At 48.4% G+C, this 21,738-nt stretch overlaps 1 protein-coding gene across 9 annotated transcripts in view; it reads right to left on the bottom strand.

The window, feature by feature from the left end:
- The window catches only part of TEAD4 (TEA domain transcription factor 4), a 68,473-nt gene that overhangs the window by 27,951 nt on the left and 18,784 nt on the right, over window positions 1–21,738 (bottom strand). For 5 of the 9 annotated variants that reach the window (XM_079142000.1, XM_079141996.1, XM_079141997.1 and 2 more), the window contains exons 3-5: window positions 15,967–16,221; window positions 2,095–2,159; window positions 1,673–1,735 (exon numbers count right to left, since the gene is read on the bottom strand). In XM_079142000.1, coding sequence (XP_078998126.1) covers window positions 1,673–1,735; window positions 2,095–2,159; window positions 15,967–15,973 — 135 coding nt within the window. In that variant the 5' untranslated portion in view covers window positions 15,974–16,221. Of the gene's footprint in view, window positions 1–1,672; window positions 1,736–2,094; window positions 2,160–2,259; window positions 2,279–15,966; window positions 16,222–21,738 lie in introns of those variants that run through there. The other 4 variants (XM_079141999.1, XM_079142001.1, XM_079141998.1 and 1 more) reach the window with 2 other exon arrangements.

The following is a 21,738-nucleotide window of genomic DNA, read 5'->3' as shown; positions in this document are numbered from 1 at the left end:
TGTCGCCCTGTCATTTTACAGATGAGGAAACTGAATGGCGCTCAGGGAGGCTGTGTGACTTGCTCATGCACCTGTGGCCACAAAGGTAGAGACAGGCCAAGAACCAAACCTCATGGCCTGAGGATTTCTACCTGGCCTCAATGTCCACCCCAGAGCTTAAAGACTTTGGGCCCCAGGACTCTTAGAAGTAGGACAAAGTCTTCATACCAATCTCTCCAGCAAAATGTGCACATAAACAAGACTGCATACTTTAAGGGCTTTGTGGTTCCCTTTGGTGGCTGTCTAGTGACCCACAGAAGGCTGCCCTCAGTCCCAAGTTAGAATCTGTGGACAAGGATATATGCAATTCCCTGAGATGTGGATTGGACAGCAGTCCCAAGGGAATTAAACCTTCCCTGGGATGTTCTAAACATAACACTGGAAAGTCTGTCCTCCACTGTCACCTGCTGGGGTCCCAGTGAGTCAGTGGCAGACCAGAGAAGGGACATGAGGAACAAGCAGGGCTCCAGGGAGGGATGCACAGCTGCAGCCAGGCCAGCTGTCCTAGGGACAAAGGGGCAAGGTGTCGGGCCACAGCTGTGGAGTGTGGGGGACAGCTGGGCTGATGGCACAAGGAATGGAACTGGGCGGGCAGTGGGCAGTGGCTTCCTAGGAGGCAGAAAGATCTGTGGTTCCCACCCACTCAGTCTGAGGCACAAGTGTCAGGATCACGGGCTCCTGGGGCCAGATGGCGCTTTCAAGGTCATCTAGTCCAGTGGCTGAGGTTGAGGTACTTTATGGTTCTCGTCCAGGTATAAGAGGCTGCACAGAAAGGGGGGGGGGGGGGGTTCTGGACTGTTCCTTGCTAACCTAACTATGATAGCATACTGGGGTGATAGTTTGTTTGGGGAAAATATTAAAAGAACATTCATTGTTTTAAAAAACAATGTTTTAAAAAAATTTTATAAAAAACTATTGGTCTAGTTCAATGGTCTAAATGTTAGATCTTCCTTTCAAGAGGCCACACAGGCTTTGTTGTTAACAACTCCATGACAGTGAACTCGCTCCCACGGAGTAGTCACCAGAAGGTCTCTGGTTCCAGGATCCAGGAGGCCTGACTTCCTGAGGAAAACCCTGTCAGCAGCTGGCCTTCCACAGAGCAGCCACCTGTCGGCAGAGGCCCTGCAAGGCAGGCTTGATCCAAGGAGGGGAAGGAACCAGAGTCCCACAGAGCAGAGAGCAGGAAGGAATTCCGCCAGCCCCTCCCATAATACCACCAAGCTCTGCCACCCCCGCGGGCTGACTGATGGCCCTGAGAAGCCTGTGGGGTCCTGAGAGGGCCAGTGGCTTAGGGAACTAGTTCTTCAAGGAACGGGGTCTGGAGATTGATCCAGCTGCCCTGAGATAGGGGAGCCCCCCTCTGAGCTAAAGCTGGAGTTGGGCAGAGCAGGAGACTGGCCTGTAGCTTTCTGGCCTGGAGAGACCGGCACCCACACACAAGTCCAAGGTCCAGCAGAGTGTGCTCACAGGATAACCCCAATGCCAAGAAGACATGGGTTTGGCACACAATCAGCCAGCCCCTGAACCCACAGGGGAGACTTTTCCTGCTAGAAAAAGAGCCCCAATTTCTGGGAAGCTGGCCCCACCTGAGCCCAAAGCACCTCCCTCCTCCCACTGCTCCTTTTTGCCTTACCTTGAGCTTGGCCTGGATCTCGCGGGCTTTGCGACGAGCCAGCACCTGGATGTGGCTGGAGACCTGTGGCAGGGAGAGAAGGCATGGCGCCTGTCCTTATCTCCCAAACAGCCCATGCTCCCCAGACCCTTGGTCCTCAGCCCACATCTGTGCATAGACTGACTGAATGAAAGGATCTGGGGGGCGGGGGGAGGGTGCCGACTCAGTCCTGTGAATCCCGAGTTTGCCAACACTTCAAAAGTGCAGTGCCAGTGTCTTGCCATCTTTCCTAATGTCCTAAAGAGGAGTCTGCTGACTCCCCTGTAAGGCAAGGGGTTTCTTCCCAGGGGATGACAGGAAGATTCCCAGGGAAGCTGGACCATGTGTCACACCCACCCCCTGCTGCCCTGCCCCTGGTGTCCATGTCTGTCTCCCTGGCCCACCTGCTTCCTGGTGCGGGTCTTCCCTGTCCGGAGCTTGATGTAGCGGGCAATCAGCTCATTCCGACCTGCAGCGAGCGACAACAACCTCTTGGTTGGGAAGCAATGAAGCAGGGGTCATGAGGGTCCCTTCCCTGGAGGAGACTTTTCCTTCCTCACTCTGCCCACCTTGGGCGGGGACTTGGGGTGAGAACTCTATTGGTTCCCTCTTGCCCTCCTTGGACCACAGGGATCTCCCAGCAGCAGGAGGACGCTAAGGCCTCACTGGGTGGACTGGTGACCTGAGAATAAAGAGGTTATAGCCTGAGGAGCCCTGCAGAGCCTTCCCTGAGCCCCTAGCCTCGTTCCCCACCCCATCCTGGTCACCTCTGCTCCCACCTCTGTCCAGGGCATCAGGGCAATACCTGACCCTTGGTCCTTCCTGTATGAGATTCCCACAGTTCCTGCTGCCTCTGAAAATGAACAGGACCTTCCAATATGTCCAGTCTATGATTAAGAAAAGTCCTGGGAGGCACACAGAGAGCTGAGTGTCCCCAGAGAGCAGCCCTGGGCCCTCCACTCAGATACCAGAAATCCCAGTCAGGGGCACAGATCAGTGGTAGAGTACTTCCCTGGCATGTGCAAGACCCTGGGTTCCATCCCCACACAGCAAAAGGGGACTGAGGACTGGGATGCAGCTCAGTGGGAGAGGGCTTGCCTAGCATGCACATTGCAAAAAAAAACAAGGAAACAAACAAATCCAGGCAGTCCATGGCTCAGCCCCAGGCCAGTCAACAGGCAGCACTGAATGCTCCCAAGGCCTGGTTGCCTGGAGCTGATGCTGCATCTGCAGGGCCCTGGCAAACTGCAGAAGCCCTCCAAGTCTTCTATTATCCTAAATGAGCTCATGAAGAGGTTCCTCAATGAGTTCCCCACCCACTTACAGGGCGCATGTGCTCACACATGGCTTGAGTGCCTGCTGGAGACAGGGGTGTGTTCAGAGGACAAGGGTCTGTTCAGGCTTTCTGTTGGACTGTGACCACTGGGTAGGATTAGACCACACAGAAGAACGTGGTGAGGGAGAGAGAGGGCGAGAGGACTGGAGTTGGGAGAGCTGTCCATCACCTCTGTGCTCCAGCTCTGGGGCCAGAGGGCACAGCTCCAGCCTGCCCTGTGCTGCTGAGGGTAGAATGGCCCACAAGGAAGCTGCTGATACAGAGGGAGGTGAGACGAGTGGGCTGCCTGCCACCTGGGTTGTAACTAGAGAGCCTGGCCAAGACCAAACTGGCCCCCCAGCTGACCTTTCCCCACTGCCAAGGCTGAATTAAGAGGCCACCCTCAAGTGGTCCTGTCTGCCAGAAAGACTTGCTGGCTAGGAGAACTGACTTGTCTGTGTTCAAAGGACGGAGAAGAGGCTAGACAAAGGGGGATACTGCCTATGAGCTGGTCTGCATCTGAAACTGTGAGTCCAGCAAGATGTCTCTTCTCAAAGCTTTTCAGGGAAAGGTTCCACAGGAACCTGCAGTTATGAAATATAAGGTCTAATTCATCACCAGTGGGTTACTGAAAAAGGATCACAAAACTGGAAGTTGGGAGCTTGGCTGGAGCCACAACTCTACAAAGGAGCTATGAGACCCTGACAAGTCACTTCCCTCTGCAGACCCTCAGTCAGCCACCTTTTTTTCCCCCCCGCTTTGTATCAGGGATTGAACTCAGGGGTACTCAACCACTGAGCCACATCCTCAGCCCTATTTTGTACTTTATTTAGAGATGGTTTCACTGAGTTGCTTAGTGCCTTGCCATTGCTGAGGCTGGCTTTGAACTCACGATCCTCCTGCCTCAGCCTCCCAAGTTTATTGGGATTACAGGTGTGTGCCACTGCACCCAACTGAGCCTTCTCTTCTTTAAATCTAGTTCCTTTGAGCTTTATTCCTCCGGATTCACCCAAACAAATTTTTACAGACTTAGGAAACAGAGCTTAACTCTGGTCCAATGAGAACACTTTGTGGCTTGGCTTCCTTTTCTGTAAAATGAACATGTTCTTGGTCTAAGTAAGTAGTGGAAGTTAGAGATCAGTCCAGAGGCAAGAAGAGGGGGCTTTTGCACTGCAACAGGCAGCACTGGTGGACATGATGCTGAGAAGTGGGAGAGTCTCAGATTGGAGGTGGGCGAGCTGGACAGACGGGATAGCAGGAGGCACCTGGGAGACTAGGGGACAGTTCTTATGCTACCCCTCTGGCCCACACTTTGCACGGTTAGCAGCTTATCAATTATCTCTGCTAATTAGACTTTCAACACCTCACAGGAAAAGACCACAGTCTTATTCAAGTCTGTATCTCCTGGCATCTACCGAGTAAATGAGTGAATGAATGAAAGACATGAGTTTGCTATGGCTCTACCTTCAAAGTACACCAGAATTGGGCCACTTCTCATCACTGTACCTACCATGGTCCAAGCCACCATGCTCTCTGGCCTGGTTAATGATAATCACTCTCCACCTGGACTCCATGCTCCCAGTCTGTTCTCAACACATTAGCTGTAGTGATTCAATTAAAACTCACAAGCGTCTGGGAACAATGGTGCACGCCTGTAATCCAAGGGGCTCGGGAGACTGAGGTGGGAAGATTCCAAGTTGAACATCAGACTCAGCAATTTAGCGAGGCCCTAAGTAACTTAGCAAGACCCTGTCTCAAAATAAAAAAATAAAAAGGGCTGGGGACGTGGCTCAGTGATTAAGCACCCCTGGGTTCAATCCCTGGTTCCCCCAAAAAGTTTTTTTAAAAAAACCCCAAAGCCCTCCCTGGCTTCCACCTCCCTCTAATTGAAAGTGGTCAAGTCCTACCAGGTACAGTGGTGTGCATCTGCAGACCCAGCTACTGGGAAGGCTGCAGCAAGAAGACAGCATGGGCCCAAAGCTAGGCAACAGGATAAGATGGCGGGGGGCGGGGAGTAAAAGTGCAGAAGTCCTTCCAATGGCCTAGAAGCCCCTACAGGATCTGTCGACCCACTTCCCAGCTCAGGCACCTCTCTAATGCGGTGCACCTGACTACCACGACCTCCTTACTGTTCCTGGAACACACCAGGCCTTTACACTTCCTGTACCTCCACCAGGGGAATATCAGTCCAAGAAACCAACAGAGCTCACCGTCTTCATGTCTCTGTTGGGGTCTGTATGCCACCAGATGCTATGTCTCAGGAGGTCTTCCCGAGTCACTGAGCGCCAAAATCACCCTCCCACTTCACCCTGGCACTTCCTATTGTCTGTACTTTCCTCTGCAGCACCTTTTGTGTCAGGGATCAAATCCAAGGGAACTCTACTACTGAGCCACCTCCCCACCCCTTTTTATTTTTTATTTCGAGATAGGGTCTAAGTTGCTTAGGGTCTTGTTAAGTTGCTGAGGTTGGCCTCAAACTTGTGATCCTCCTGTCTCAGCCTCCCAAATTATTGGGATCACAGGTGTTACCACCATGACTGGCTTTGAGCTTTTCTACCTGAGCAAATCCAGAACTTTGCAGGGCCCAAGACATTTAAAATTTGGGAGGCTGTCTTTGAGAAAAAGAATGAGAAACACAAATTAATTAAAAACTCTTAGTCGGGGGCTGGGGATATAGTTCAATTGGTAGAGTGTTTGCCTTGTAAGCACAAAGCCCTGGGTTCAATTCCCAACACTGCAAAAAACAAAAAACCTCTTATTTGTGGGTACAGTTCAGTGGTAGAGCACTGGCCTAGCACATGTAAGGCCCTGGGTTTGATCCTTATCACCACAAAAATGAAAAAAAAAAAAAAAAAAAAAAAACAACTCTTGGGAGTGATGGCTGTGTTCACTATCATGATGGTGGTAATGGCTTCACAGGTGCACACATCTGACAAAACTAAAATTAAGTTTAAGGGACATGGAAGGGGCTCATGCTAAGTAGGAGCTCTTGCAGCATAACCCTCATACTCTTCATGGCAAATCTAACAGGCAGGTAACTCTACCTATGTGCCAGGTAAAGAAACTGAAACCAGAAAGTCCCATCCTCACCAGCACATCTCTATCTGATGGTCCAGTGGATTCTTAATGAGGCCACTTGCTTGTGGCCCTACCTGGCCCAAAGAGGATACTCAATTAACAGCAGTGCCTCTCACAGACCAGGCAGGCCTGACCCCTAAGGCAAGGGAGTTTGTTCCTCAGTACACAGAAGCAGATCCCAGGGAGGTCCTACTCCACTAGCTGAGACCCCCATTCTAGACAGCAGGGGGCACTCAGCCTTGTGGGCAAGAAGCCCATCCCTGTCCCACAGTGCTCAGGGGCTCTGCTGCCAGAAAGGCCATCTTAGCCCTAGGCAAGAGGCCAGCAGTGGGTCTGAGCCAAACCCAAGGGGTTTAAGCTGTCTTTGAATTTTTTCTTTTTCTTTTAACTGTCTATATTTATGGGGTACAAAGTGATTATATATGTATAAAATGTGGCATGACTAAATCAATCTAATTAACCTAATTATCATTTCAAATGCTTGTTTTTTTCATGGTGAAAACATTTGGAATTTATTCTCTTGGCGTTGGGGATGTAGCTTTATGGTACACTCATGTGCAAGGCCCTGGATTTGATCCTCAGCCGAGGAAAGGACAGAAGCAAGGAATTTTGAAGGATACTCTTTCTCGTGGTACTGAGGATTGAACCCCAGGGTCCTTTACCACTGAGCTACGCTCCCAGCCCTTCTAATATTTTATTTTTAGATAAGGTCTTGCTAAATTGCCAAGGCTGGCCTCAAACTTGCAATCCTCCTGCCTCAGCCTTCAGTCACTGGAATTACAGGTGTGGGCCACCACACCCAGCTTATACTACATGCTTATTAACTAGTCATCCTACTGTACAAATAGACTCAGACCTTATTGCTCCTAATCTAAGTATACTTTGTATCCTTTGACTGACATCCCATTCCTGGTTCTCCTCTCCTGTCAGGTGAGTCTGGTTGTTTCAGATTCGACATCTAAGGAAGATCATGTGGCATCTGTCCTTCTACACCTGCTCATTCCACTAGCTTAATGTCCTCTAGTTTGTCTCTTCCCTTGTTGTCTCTGGATCTTCAGTCTCCTCTCTCTCTTGCTGCTCACCTCAGACCACTATACCATCCAGCCTCCTTCCATTTGTCAGAGGTAATGCCAGCAGCTGCCAAAGCCCAGGGGTAGGTGCTGGGTGTCTGTGGGTGTGCTGAGCGAAGAGGAACCACACAGCTTCCTTCCTGACACCAAAGGTTCTCCAGAGGTCACACAGACTATCCCAACTGCCTCCAGGCCACCTGCCATCTAATCCAGGTTTATACATAAGAGGAACTGCTGCTGTCTCTTCCTTCAACTCATGTAATATTACCATAATGAACGCTTACCTGTGCCAGATACTGCACACCTTATGGGTACAGGTATCTGGTCAGTTTTATTTGCATTCCCCTTCGACCCTCACATCTGTTCTATGAGGCTGGTACTATCATCTCAATGCTATAGATAGGAAAACTGAGGCAAGCATGCTTTAAAATTGTTCAGACTGGGCATGGTAACACACCCCTGTAATCCCAGCGACTGGGGAGACTAAGGCAAGAAGACTGCAAGTTCAAGATCAGCCTCAGCAACTCAGTGAGGCCCTCAGCAAAGGAATAAGAGCCTATCTCAAATTAAAGTTTACAAAAAAAAGTGCTGGGGATGTTCTCAGTGGTAGAACATCCAGGTTCAATTCTCTGGGACCCAAAATAAACAACAACAAAGAAAAGGGCTGGGGATGTAGCCCACTGGTAGGGTACTTGCCTAGCACACACAAGGCCATGGGTTATGACCCCAATACTGGGAAGAAAAAAACTTTTTAAGATCACAGGCTAGCAAGCTCCTGAGATTCAAATCCATGCAGTTTGGTGACAGAACTCCTATTTTTCTGGCTTACTTACTTTATCTATCTATCTATCTATCTATCTATCTATCTATCTAATTATTTATTTATTTATATCTATCTAATTATTTATTTATATTTATTTTGCAGTGGGGATTAAACCCAGGACCTCATGCATGCTAGGTTAAGTTCTCTGTCAACTGAGCCACATCCGCAGTCCCCAGAGCCTATCTCTTAATTGTCACATGGCATGACTTCTATTGAACATGGGTAGAGTCCATCACTCTTAGACGCAGGGGCTGGGCTAGGTGATCCCAGAGGTCCTGTAGAGCCTGAGGAAGAAGAAACCGAAGCCCAGAGAGAAATGGTTTATTCACAGCCACAGGGCACCACAAGAATGCGTGTCTTCTAAGGCTGTCCCCAGTGCCTTGTAGCTATTATTACACAAGTGATGCTCTTCCCATGGAGGCCCTCCCCTGGCTGGCAGGGAGTTTTTTCTAAAATGGACCATTCTTGCTCCCCACTTCTGGATGGCTCCCTCAGATTCTCTGGGTCTCTGCATGGAGTTAGTCGTGGCCCCTTGTTTCTACCCAGGACTTGGAGGGAGAAGCAGTGTGAGGGCCTGCCCTGGTTTTCACTCTCTTGTGGAGAGCTAGTAGGAGCCAATAGACCCTGGGTGATGTACATACTGGAGACCCACAGAGTCATGGGTGGGGGGAGAGGAGGGAGTGTGGGCCCAGAGGGAGATCCCTGAAGGACAGCAAAGCCAGAAAAAGGGTAGCCATGGCAGTAAGAAACTTGTAGGAAATGCAGGTCAGTCTGTGGGAGGGAGAGAGGCCTCTGTGCTTGTCCCTCTCTGCCACTTGCTGCCTTCTCCCCTTCAGGGGTTGAGATCACAGGCTAGGGAAGCACAAGGCCAGCCTGGACCTTGAGGGAGGGCAGCTGGGCAGTTGGACAGCTGGGCATTGCAATGTAGCAGGTGGTCTTGGCCAACCCCAAGGAGGGTCTGGGTGGGGCTGGGAAGGATGCCCCTACCAGACAGTGGGCCCAACTGGCAGAAGACATGTGTCCCATAGCCCCCAGTGCACATATCTCAGATTTACGGCCCCACCTCACCAAGGGTGAGGGCTGCCCATGGAGGAAGGGGAGCCATGGCTGAGCATAGTCTGAAGGTGGAAGAGTCCCAGTGTTCATACTGAATCACCACCCCTGTCTCCTAAACCTGTACCCTACCTCACACACCCTACCAGTCAGTGTAGCCTTTTTCTCACACATTCCCACTAAAATTGTTATTCCACTGGCAAAACCCTGCCTGAGACAGGTCACTTGTGCATCTCCTCATATGCTGATTCCCCTTTGTCCACACCAGCTCTTCCTGAAAGCCATAAGTAATAGGTGGCATCAAGTAAGTAGCACCTGCCACTTAGCAGGCTAGTAGTCACATGGTTTTGTTTATATTATTCATAAGGTCCTGTTTTTTTTAATCCTTTCTTTCCTTTTCCCTTTCCTTTCCTTCCCTTCCCCTCTTCCTTTCTTCCTTCCCCTCTCCCTTCCTTCCTTCCTTTTAATTAGTACTGGGGATTGGACCTAGGGATACTCTACCACCGAACTACATCCCCAGCCCTTTTTATTTTTTATTTTGAGACAGGGATTTCCTAAGTTGACCAGGATCTCTCAATAAATTTAAACTTATGGTCCCCCTGCCTCAGCTTCCCAAGTTGTTGGGATTATAGGCCCCACGTCTGGTCATAGAATCCTGATATAATGAATGCTACAGTTCACAAGGCTCCATTATAATTAATGTTATTGGTTTTCAAAATCTGAAGGCATGAGCCTTCCTAGCCAGGAGAAATACCTATGTGGACCTTCCATTCAGCAGAGACCTCTCAGGGGAGTGAGCATTTTTCCAAGCCCTCTGTTCCCTCCCTAGGTTGGGCCTAGGGAGAAGAGGCTGGGTCTATGCTCCACACCTGCCCTAGACCCAATGGCCCTAGGGAGTCTCTCTGTCCAGGGATCAACTGAAGTTACAAACATGTGGGGCTAAAAGGGGAGGTTCTTTGTGGAACAGCAGCTCTGACTGCAGTCTGAGGAGACAGCAACTGGGCCTGACATCCAAGGGGTTGCCACCATTGTCCCTGGAGAGCTCTGAGGCTTCTGGTGAAATCCTAGCCAGCCTTCAAGGCCATGGCCTCAGGAAGCTTGCCCTAAGCTCCACCTGAGTGGGCGTGCCCACTCCTGCCTCCACACCAGTGAATGGGCCTGTGCCTTTCTCATGGCCTTGGCTAAAGTCATCTGAATCCCCATCACGACCCTCCCTAAACTGTGAGCCCCATGAGAACAAAGCACATGCTCCACTCAGCTCCACATTCCCTGCTCTGCATCTCTGGTGCCAGTGTTGAGCTCTCACCGTCATGGCAATACTAAAAGGTAGTGTCTTATTCCAAAAAGCACATGTAAAGACACTCAGCATCACCAATCATTGGGCAATTCCAATAAAAAAATGGACATACCACATCACATCCACAAGGATAGCTGTGATCAGAAAACAGGAAAATAATAGCTGTTGGCGAGGGTGTGGAGAAGTTGGAACCCTTGAGCACTGCTGGTGGGAATGTAAAATAGTGCAGCCACTATGAAAAACAGCCTGGCGGTTCTTCAAAAAGTTAAACATAGCTGGGCATGTTGGCACATGCTGTGATCCCAGATAGTAGTCAGGAGGCTGAGGCAGGAGGCTTGCAAGTTTAAGGCCAGTCTGAGCAACTTGGCAAGACCTCTTTTGAAATTAAACAAAAAAGTGAAAAATAAAAAGCTGGGGATGTAGCTCAGCAGCAGGGCATGTGCTTGTCAGAACCCAGGAGAGGCCCTGGGTTCCATCCCAGCACCAAAACAACAACAAAACACAAAAGGTCAAATGATTCCACTTTTATGAGACATCTAAAGTAGGCAAATTCATAGAGATAGAAAGTAAAAATAGAGGTTATCAGGGGCTGGGAGGCAGGGAGAATGGGAAGTTATTGTTTAATGGATACAGAACTTGTTGGGGGCATTGACAGACTTCTAGAAGTGGAACATGGTGAGGGTTGCACAATGTGAATGTATGGGGCTGGGGTGTGGCTCAGTGGCAGAGCATGTGTCCTGCATGCACCAGACCCTGGCTGCCATCCCCAGCATGGCAAAAACAAAAAGTGAATGTACTTCATGCCACTGAATTCAAATGATTTTAAACGCTTAACTTCATGCAATGTCTATTCTCCCACCTTAGAAAAATAAAACCAAAACAAACCTCTTCTGAAAGCTAGTCATGTCATTATTCCCACTTTATGAACAGGTAAAGGGAAGCTCAGAAAGGTACAATAAGTTGCCCAAGGTCACACCAGACATGGGGCAGACAGACAATGTGGCAGGTCACAAGTGAAGCATGGAAGAAGCTGGAAACCCACAGGAGGGTCAAAGCAAAGGCAAGAATCCAAGCAGGGGTGAAGCTTCCTGACCTCTGTCCATCCCCTTAGTGAGGAGAGAGCCCTGAATTGACTATAGCCCCAACTGCCAGCGTCCACTTCCAGTGCTGCCTGATTACTCTGTGTCTTCTCATCCATGAAATAAGGGGTCCCTTCCCCTTGGATAGTCTGTTATGCCAGTGCTCTATTCAGATCCTCCACTTGAGTACCCAAAGCCACCATGCAAAATCCTACCTGGGGGCCAGGGCTATACTCTCCCTTCCCCCTTGCCTAGAGGTCCCACCCTCTCCACCCAGCTCAGGTTTCACTTCCTTCCAGAAAACATCCAAGATAACCCAGCCCTCTGGTTTCCTGGCTATCTACAACCTAAGTGCCTGCCTGGGTGGTTCATTTCCCAAAGATGTTTCTCCTTTCTCTCCCATTAAACCCTGCAGTCGTGGAGAAGAGACTGATGAGCTCTCAGCCCCTAGGGGTGGACACTTCATAAGAACTGAATGACTGCCGGGTGCAGTGGCACACACCTGTAATCCCAGTGGCTCAGGAGGCTGAGGCAGGAGGATCGTGAGTTCAAAGTCAACCTTAGCAACTTAGCGAGGTCCTAAGAAATTCAGTGGGACCCTGTCTCTAAGTAAAATACAAAAGAGAGCTGGGGATGTGGCTCCATGGTTAAATGCCTCTGGGTTCAATCCCTGGTACCCCAAAAAAACAAACAAATAAAAAAAAAACTTGAACAACTTAGGACAGGAAGCCTGGGACACAGGATAGCAGTACAGAAGAAGCAGAAAGAGGGACAGAGACCTGGGGACACAAAATCCACCTCCAGGAAGGTGAAGGCATGGGGGCAACCCAGTCAACTCAGGAGTTGGTCCTGGCCCTCTCCAGAAAAGGAGGGTGAACACCCAAGGCCATCACCGAGCTGCAGGCAGAGGAAAGGGTAGCAGGGAGATGCGAGCAGCTAGGGAAAGAAGTTGCTGTGCCTCCGTTTCTCCACCCCCTACCCTCAGGGGCCAGCAGAAAGCCTGGCCAAAGGAGGTCAGAGTGACCAGCATTAGCAGTGCCAGGGCGAGGGTTACACAGTGACAGGGCAAAAATGAAGGCAGCTGTGAGCAGGAGGCTGGCACCCCAGGGCCAGGGAACAGGCCCAAGAGAGGTGAGAGGTGCTCAGGGGGACAGGGGACAGGGCCAACAAGCGTGGGAGACTCGGCTCAGAAATAACAGGTGTTAATCCATGCTATTGCTTTGCATGTCATCTGCATGTCTGCCTGGCCCTGGTGAGCGGGTGCTGCTCTGGGTGTGCTGTGGCCTGGGTGAGGAGCAGGCCTAATCCCTGTCCTCAAAGAGCTGAGGCCAAGTCCCCAGGACTAGAATTCTGCTCTCAGTATACCATCCTGACTGTCTGCCTCAGGCGCACTAGGAGCCCCTCTGGGTTATCCCTCTGGATGTGCAAAAAGTGGTGAGAATGTAAAGACAGGGCTCTTAGGGATGCTGGTAGTGGCCTGGGGGTGCAGGATGGGGCTGGGGGACACAAGATGGGCAGAGTGAGTCCCCTGAGGGAAGATCAGAAAATCAGAGGAGAATGGCCAGAGTGAAGTCTGAGTCAGCTGGGCAGCGTGACTCTCCTGCTCCACCTCCTTGGGGGCCCAGCCCACACACTGGGGTGAGCTCAGAGCTATCTATATCTCCCAGCTGCACTGGCCGGCCCTGCAGAGTGGCCCTCCATCACCTCCTCTCGTGGTTCGGCCTTGGCTGGGCCCCTGGAGCTGGTAAGAAGAGATGCGGCTAAGCCAATGTCTCTACTCACGCAGGCCAGGTGAGTCATCGGACGTGGTCCTCCAGTCCCCCTGCCCAGAGCCTGACCCACCTGAGCCAGTGCCAAGCAGAGGCGGGGCAGGGAGGGGAGCAGCAAGGCCATTCAGGGTGAGCCTGGAGCACGAGCTGGGGGTAGGAGCGCCGGCTGCAAGCCCTGCTCTCAGTTCACTGTTGGAGGGACTCTGGGGAAACTCTGGGCTTACCTGAGCAATCACTTCTGAACCTGCAAGCAGAGGTTGTAATTGCTCCCTCCTTAAAAGGATCCAAGAGATCAAGGATGTTGAAGGCCACTGGGAGTCTTATTAAGAGGCACCAGGCCTCTGCCCCTCTCCTCTCCCTGCCTCTGAGGCCCTCTTTGTGGTCCCCACCCAAAACCTCCTGTCTCTCAGCACAGGAAAAGGAGAGCCACATAGGGGGACGCCATCATGGCCACAAAGTTGACCAAACACCATCTTCATGCCACTTCCCTACTCCATGGCTTTGCCCCTACCAAAGAGAATAAGGCCTGCCAGAAATCCACAGTGTGTCCTCCCCAAAGCCTGGCAAATCACAATGGTCTGGTTACTGCAAATAAAATCTCTTAACCCCGATAAATGTATATATGAAGTGTTATGACAACTAAATGAAACTAAGCATCTACCCAAATGTCCACTGGCAGATGAACAGATAAACAAAATTTGGTATATACATATACACAAAGGAATCTTGACCTTACAAAGAAAGGAAATGGCACAGTGGTATGCATGCAACCCCAGCTCCTCAGGAGGATAAGGCAGGAGGATGGTAAATTTGAGGCCAGCTTGGGTAACTTAGTGAAACCCTGTCCCAAAATAAAACAAAAATATAGCTCAATGGCAAACTACTTGCCTAGCATGCATGAGGCCCTGGGTTCAACCCCAAGTACTGCTCCCCAAGAAAACAGGAAATTATTATGACCCATGCCATAACATGAGTAAGTCTTGAAAACACTGTTTTAGGTGGTTGGCCATGAAAAGACAAATATTACAAGTTTGCATTATATGAGGTACCTGGAGCAGTCAAACGCATACAAAGTAGAATGGTGTTTGCTAGGTGGGTTGGAGACGAAAATGAGGAATTATTATTTAAGGAGGAAAGAGTTTCAATTTGGGACAATGAAACATTTCTGGAGATAGAAGGTGTTAATGGTTGTAACAAAAGTCTGAGTGGCTGGGTACAGTGGCACACCTCTACAATCACTGCAGCTCAGAAGGCTGAGGCAGGAGGACTGCCAAGTTCAAAGCCATCCTCAGCAACTTGGTAAGGCAATAAGCAACTTCGTAAGACCCTATCTCAAAATAAAAAATTAAAAAGGGCTGCAGATATGGCTCAGAGATAAGCACCCCAGGATTAGTTCCCATTACAAAAAAAAAAAAAAAAAAAAAGTTTGAGTGTACTGAATGCCACTAAATTGTAAATTTAAAAATTCTAACAGTTAAAATAGTCAATTTTGTGTTACATATATTTTACCACCAAACTCCCCCCTCACAAACCAAAAAAAGTAAGCAGCCTAAGTCCCTAGACCACAGTGGCACTTAAAGTAATTTTGGCACCTCCATAGGGCCTTCCCAGACACCCACAGGACCCTCAGGTCTTGCCCTCCACTGAATGCCCTCTGCACACTTGTTTAGCAGACCATCTGCCCCTTTGAAGCACACAGACAGATCCTGTAAAGTGTCCTGGCTTCCCAACCAGGCACCGAGAAGCTGTCTACATGAACAGCTGGCCTTCCCAGCACCACTTGAACACTCAAGTCAATGATGAACATTCACCCCATTCTCCAGAGAGCCTGGAGTTCCAGGGACTGCTTCCCCACCAGCTAATGGGAGATACCCTACGTAAAGCACACCTGGCACCCCACAGGTGCTCCACAGGCATCAGCTATGTCCTCCAGGAAACTCCCCTCGGGGGCACAGAAGTAGTCAGAGCAGGCAGTGTACCTAGAAGTGTTCTAGGGGCAGCAACCTAGAAGTGATTGAGAGACTCTGGGAACCCAGAAAAGTCACCAAGCAAGGAGAGGGGAGCAGTTTTAACTATGTCTGAGGAGGAGACCTAGGGTCTACCTACTAAGGACCTCGTTCTCCCCACAAGCCAGAGGGAAGGAATCATTCTGGCCTCATAAGGAAGGTTGTAGATGAAAGATGTAGTAGGCCCAGGGGCTGTCAGAGCTCAACTACTCCCTACACCAGAAGCAAACCAGATCTGAGTTCAGTCAACTGAACAGTGTTAAATAGTGTTGTCCCCCACAAAATCTGTGTTCACCCAGAACTTTGGTACTAGGCCCAATTTGGTTTTGTTTTGTTTTGTTCTGTTTTTGTAGTGTTGGGATGAAGCCCAGGGTCTCGTGTGAGCAGGACAAGAACTCTACCACTGAGCTGTGCCCTCAGCCCAAGTCCCCCTTTGACAGCCAAGGTGGGAGCCTAGAGATCAGACATTTGCCAGGGGGGAAGAGGACTTTCAGGATTTCCCCATTTTCTCTGCAGAGATAGATGTTCTACACAACCAAGGAAATCTTTCCAAGTTTTTCACCATTACAGCATCTCACTCCTGGGGCCCCACCCTCTACACCCACTCCCAGGCTTCACTCTGATGCCCCCACTCTTGAGAACTCAGGAGAGAAGAAAGCAGTGCCCGCCTAGCAGAAGCCCCAAGAGGCCATTCAGAGGAGACCCCATTCCCCCTTGCTTCGGCTCTATTTCCAGCACTGAACCATGAGCCCAGGGGCCTGCTGCCCATCCCAGGAGGCTCCTTACCGTACATCTTGCCCTCGTCTGACAGGATGATTTTGCGCCGGCCGCAGGGTGGGTAGATGGCCAGGGCCTCTTGGAAGCTCTGCTCAATGTCGGGGCTCCACACGCCCTCTGCATCATTGTCGATGGGCTTGTCCAGTGCCTGACTGCCCCCAGAGACACTGCTCCCCTCAGGGGAGTTAGGAGAGCTCCACTCGTTGGAGGTAATGGTGCCGGCCTTGCCCTCCAAGGCTCTGCTTGGAGGAGCGCCCGCTGGACCTGTTGGGGCAGGAACCATGGCCCAGGTGAAAAGTGGAAGAACCCTGTGAACTATGGAACTCTGGACACCCCAGGGACTACTACAGCCCCTGTTATTCAGGAGGCAAAGTAAAAGGCCTGCTAGGGCCAGGAGGCCAGGGGTCTCAGTGAGGTCATTTCCCCTCTACAGACCTCAGCTCCCCACCTATCAAATGAGCATGACCTCAACACCTCTGACCATGGTTCTGAGGACCCAAGCAAGGACTGAGAAGTAGGAGACGAGGACCAAACACCAGGGGGTGTTCTGACATTAAATCAACCCAGGAAAAAGGATGCAAAATACTATGCAAAACCTTATGTCGGTTCTTCAAAATATTCAAGCAAGGCTGCAGGTATAGCTCAGTGGTAGAGCACTCACCTAGCATGTGTGAGTTTAGCTCCCCACCACACGCAGAAACAAACCATGTAATCCAGCAATTCCACTTCTCAGTATATATCTAAAAGAACTGAAAGCAGGGTCTCAAAGAGATATGTTTGTAATAGCATAATTCACAATAGTCAAAAGATCAAAGAGATTAAAATGTTCATCCCCAGATGAACAGATATACAAAATATATGTATGCACAATAGAATATTATCCAACCTTAAAAATAAAGGAAATTCTAGTTGGGCCTAGTAGCATACACCTATAATCCCTTGGAAGCCTGAGGCAGGAGGATTGCAATTTCAAAGCCAGCATCAGTAGTTTAAGGAGACCCTGTCTCAACAGAAAAAAAATCAAACAAAAAGTCTGGGAGTGTAACTCAGTGGTAGAACACCCTTGGGTTCAATCCCTAATAAAGGGAAAAAAAAAAAAGAAAAAAGAAAAACGGAAATTCTATTCCAACATGGATGAACCTTTAGGATAATGTGCCAAATGAAATAAGTCAGTCACCAAAAAAGCAAAACCAAAACTGGTTCTAGGCTGGGGCTATAGCTCAGTGGCAGAGGACTTGCCAAGCACATGTGAGATACTGGGTTCATTCTTAGCACCACATAAAAACAAACAAAATAAAGGCATTTCTGTCCATATACAACTACAAAATCAAAACAAAAAACCTGTATGGTTCTACTTATATGAGAAACAGAAAGTAAAATGTTGGTTACCTGGGGCTGGTAGGAGAGAGAAATAGAGTTGTTTTTCAACTGAGTTTCAGTTTTGCTAGATGAAAAGGTTGTGCAATAACATGAATACACTTAACATTACTGAATTGTGCAGTTAAAAAACGGTTGAGATGGTGGATTGGGTGCCTGCCTAGCACGCATAAAGCCCTGGACTCCATCCCCAGCACTGCATAAAACAATTCCAGAAAGAGAGAATATAGGAAGTGAAGCAGAGCAACATTTAAAAAGATAAGTTTTAAAAAGTTTTTCGGAATTAATGAAAGACAGTGAGTTTTCCAGAATTAATGGCAGGAAGTTTTCCAGAATTAATGAAAGACATGACTCCTCCAATTCAGGAACCCCACTGAGTCTTAACCAGGATACATTCAAATAAATACAGAGACACTACAGAATACCAAAACCAAAGAGAAGACCTTAAAAGTACCCAGAGCTAAAAAGGAGAGATTATCTACAAAGGAAGGACCACCTCTCCCTCCTTTCCTGCCCTGAGCCGGGGACCCAACCCAGGGCCTCCAGCAAACTAAGTAGGTGCTTCTGCAGCAGAGCCACGCCCCAGTTCAGGACTATTAAACAGATAGCAGAATTCTTGACAGTAATACTAGAATCTCCAAATTATTGAGAGAAAATAGCCATCAACCCATAATCTAAAATCCAACAAAAGCATAATGCAAGAATGAACATTAAATTAAGTCGTTTTTAGACCAACGATGGGGAAAATTTACCACTGCAGACCCACACTGAAAAAACAATAAAAGGGGCTGGGGTTATGGCTCAGTGATAGAGCACTTGCCTAGCACGTGTGACGCACTGGGTTCGATCCTCAGCACCACATTAAAAAAATAAAATAAAGTTCTTTAATAAAAGAAAAAGGCAAAACAATGGTTAAAAAAAAAAGAATATCACACTAAAAGTTAAAACACTAGCCAGGCGTGGTAGTACATGCCTATAATCCCAGCTCAGGAGACTGAGGCAGGAGGATCTGAGTTCAAAGACAGCAACTCAGTGAGGCCCTGTCTCCAAATAAAATATAATAAAGAGCTGGGGATGTGGCTCAGTGGTTAAGTAACCCTGGGTTCAGTCCCCAGTACCAAAAAAATAAAAAATAAAAAAATAAAACACTGGAACTACTACTTTAAAAGTGAACGAGGTAGCGAATGCCCACTTTTACCACTTACGCACAAATATAACAGGAATCTCAGCCAAAACAGTAGGACAAGGAAAAGAGAGGCAAAACATGGAAAGAAAAACTCACAGTATTCTCAGAAAATATAAGATTAAGAAGATTTTACAAACAAATCATGAAAACTTCCAGGAGAATTGAGCTATATCAACATGTCAAAATCAATCACATTCTTTTATGCCAGAAATAGGGTATTAGAAAACATAATTTTTAAAAAAGTGTTTCACTTAGAAAACAAAGCCATAAGGTATCCAGTGATGAATCTAACAAAATGTGAGACCTTTTACAGAGAAAATTTCAATTGTTTCAATAGACAAAAAAATACCTAAATAAATGAAGGGAAGATGGATGGAAAACAATATAATAAATAAAGACGCTAAATCCCTCAAAAGATCATAAATTTCCCACAATTTTCTCAAAAAATTAAACATTCTCAAAATAGGTGGAAGAGCTGTTGAGACGATTCTCAAGTTGTCTGTCACTGATTCACTCTCCCTTTCTTCCCTTGGGCTTTATATTTTGTAAGACTCATTCCTTAAATGCCATCCTTGGGGTTCTGGTTTGACTGCTCCTTTTTTAACTTTATACAGGCTCCCTGGGGGATGTCCATCCAAGGCTTCCACTTCTTTACATGTTTGGGGGTTTTAGTTTCTTGAGATGGGGTCTCGCTGTGTTGCCCAGGCTGGTCCCAACTCCTGGGCTCAAGAGATCCTTCTGTCTCAGCCATCCAAGTCGTTGGGTACAGGTCTAACCACCATGCACCACACAACCATGCAAAACCAAATCTGCCTATCTTGCCTGGGGTGTAGGCCTATGTAGCAACTGCCCACCAGGCATTTCTAATCAGGTATCTCCAACGCTCCTCAAGCTCATTATGTTCAAAAACCAGATTTTCAGCTTTGCCCTGAATCCTCTTCCTGCTCTTTACTCTCTCAGGAAATGAAGCACAGCCCACCCAAAGACCAGCCATCTAGGAGCATATTTGGGCCTTTCTTTCTTCTTTAACATATCCATTTAATGACTGCATCCTGTCTTTCTGTCTCTTAAATGTATCTCCTGAACCTACTTCTCTATGCGACAGCCCTAATCCAAGCTTCCACCAATGCACACCTGAATGCCTATAGCAACACCCTTCAGACTTCATCATCTTCAGGTGATTCCTCCACTTACTAAAATCTTTCTGAGGTCTTACGATAACCATATACCTCTTGATGGTATTTTTTTTCCTCTTTATAAATGCAGCCTTATTATTTTAAATAACTTCTATAATTAACATTGCAATTAGATGGCAAACTATATGTTAGGATTACTTCAAAAAAAGTCCTTCCTCAGACATACTTTACAAATTACATTGAGCAATAAAATAACTGCAAGAGCAGTAGCACCCTTCATCAAATGATTCCTGCTCTCTGGCCAAACCTTCCGCCCACCTGTTGGACACTGTACTCTTTGCACCCCCTTTCAAGTCCCAAACTCCATCATCCAGATCGACCAACATGCTAAGCTATTCTCCACTTTTTTCCCCCCTTTTGTGATGGTTGCTGGGGATGGGACACAGTAAGCAAAAGCTCTAACACTGAGCTACATCCCCAGCCCTTTTAAAAAATTTATTTTGAGACAGAGTCTCACTAAATCATCCAGGCTAGCCTCGAACTTGGAATCCTTCTGCTTTGGCCTCTGGAGTAGCTGGGATTGCAGTATGCACCACCACACTGGCTTTTCTTTTTCTACCTCTAGCTTTCCTCCCCATTCCTCTTTCACCTAACCAACTGTTTCTCATCCATAAGGTCCAGCCAAAGGACTCCAGAGTTAGAGGACCCCAGCCTCATGTCTGGATTAGGTGCGCTCTCTGGACCTTCAATAGCCCCCTGTCTTTCCACACATGAGTTCCCACCTCCCAGTAATTATCAGTCTCCTTTCCACCACACTTTAACACCAGAACTGGGATCTGTCTTCATCCGCTAAGTCCTCAGTGCACCGCACAGTGTTGGTGAATGAAGGAGGAACAAATGAATGGATGTTTGCTAAGTGCAATGATTTCTCTGCAGGAAGAATGAACCTCTCTGCTTAGTTTAAGGAACCAGAGACGATCTCAGCAAATATCTAGATTTGGGTACATCTGAAAAAGAGATTGAATTATACATAAATCCTTTTGGGATTTATTTTGGAGACTTACAAAATGAAAGTGTGATAAGTGGGAACCAAGGGACTGGTGTTGGTTCTAGTTCTACAGCAAACAGTGGGCAAATCACTTGATCTCTCTGGCCTTGGCCTGCCTGTCTGAAAAACTGGGGGCACGGGGGTCTAAGTTCCTTCTGAGGCAGATCATGTCTATGGCTCACATGCCTACCCAGATCCCTTGGAGGGTCTCTGAACACACCTTGCAGATATTCACCTGTGGCTTTTCCTAACTGACCCATCATGGAGTGATGATGTCAATAAGGTGAGATGTCTAACACAGGACTTGACACTGAGTCAAATCTCAGTGAGGGCTGTAGACTGTCATCAACACTATTACTAAGGTACACATAATACCTCAAGTGGCACATCTAAAGCCTAAGCAGACATGGTAGGTACAGATACCTTAAATCCTATCACCTGAGGTTAATATCTAATATTAATTAATCCATACTATTAGCAAGTCCTGGATTTATTCTGGAGCCTGACATGGCACAGATGTGTACTGAGCTGGGTGAGAAAGACATAAGGCCAGGGTGTCAGAAGAGATGGAAGGAAGGGCAGCCCAGTCCCTAATTTGACATGACCTCCTTTGAGAGCCTGAGGCCGTGGTTCCTGGGTCCTATGCCTGCTCAGAAATTCTTTCCTTTCCCCACAAGTTGGGCCCTGTGGAGCAGGGCCCTGTGGAGCAACAGACCTAGGGAGAATCAGAGGTTGCTCATGCCTGACTCTGCCCCACAAGGGAAGTTTTCTGAGGACCAGAATCCCCAAGATTGGGCCTGTCCCAGGGAAAGCAGGGCAGCAGGTCATCCAATGCCCTGGGCCACAGGATTCATTACTGAAATGGAGTCACTCCCCGCCCTACGAGGCCCTGCCACTCCTGGTCCACCACCATAACTGGACGGCCTGTCCCACCCTCACAGCCCACAGCCCAGGTTGGCAGCTGCTTCTTTACCAGACAAACCTCCCACGTGTGTGGCCAGTGTAACCCGGGCAAGCCAACAGCAGCCCAGAGA

This window comes from Sciurus vulgaris (genome assembly GCF_902686455.1).
Source record: "Sciurus vulgaris genome assembly, chromosome: 5".
Classification (NCBI taxonomy): domain Eukaryota; kingdom Metazoa; phylum Chordata; class Mammalia; order Rodentia; family Sciuridae; genus Sciurus; species Sciurus vulgaris.
This window is presented reverse-complemented; position numbering and strand designations above follow the sequence as displayed.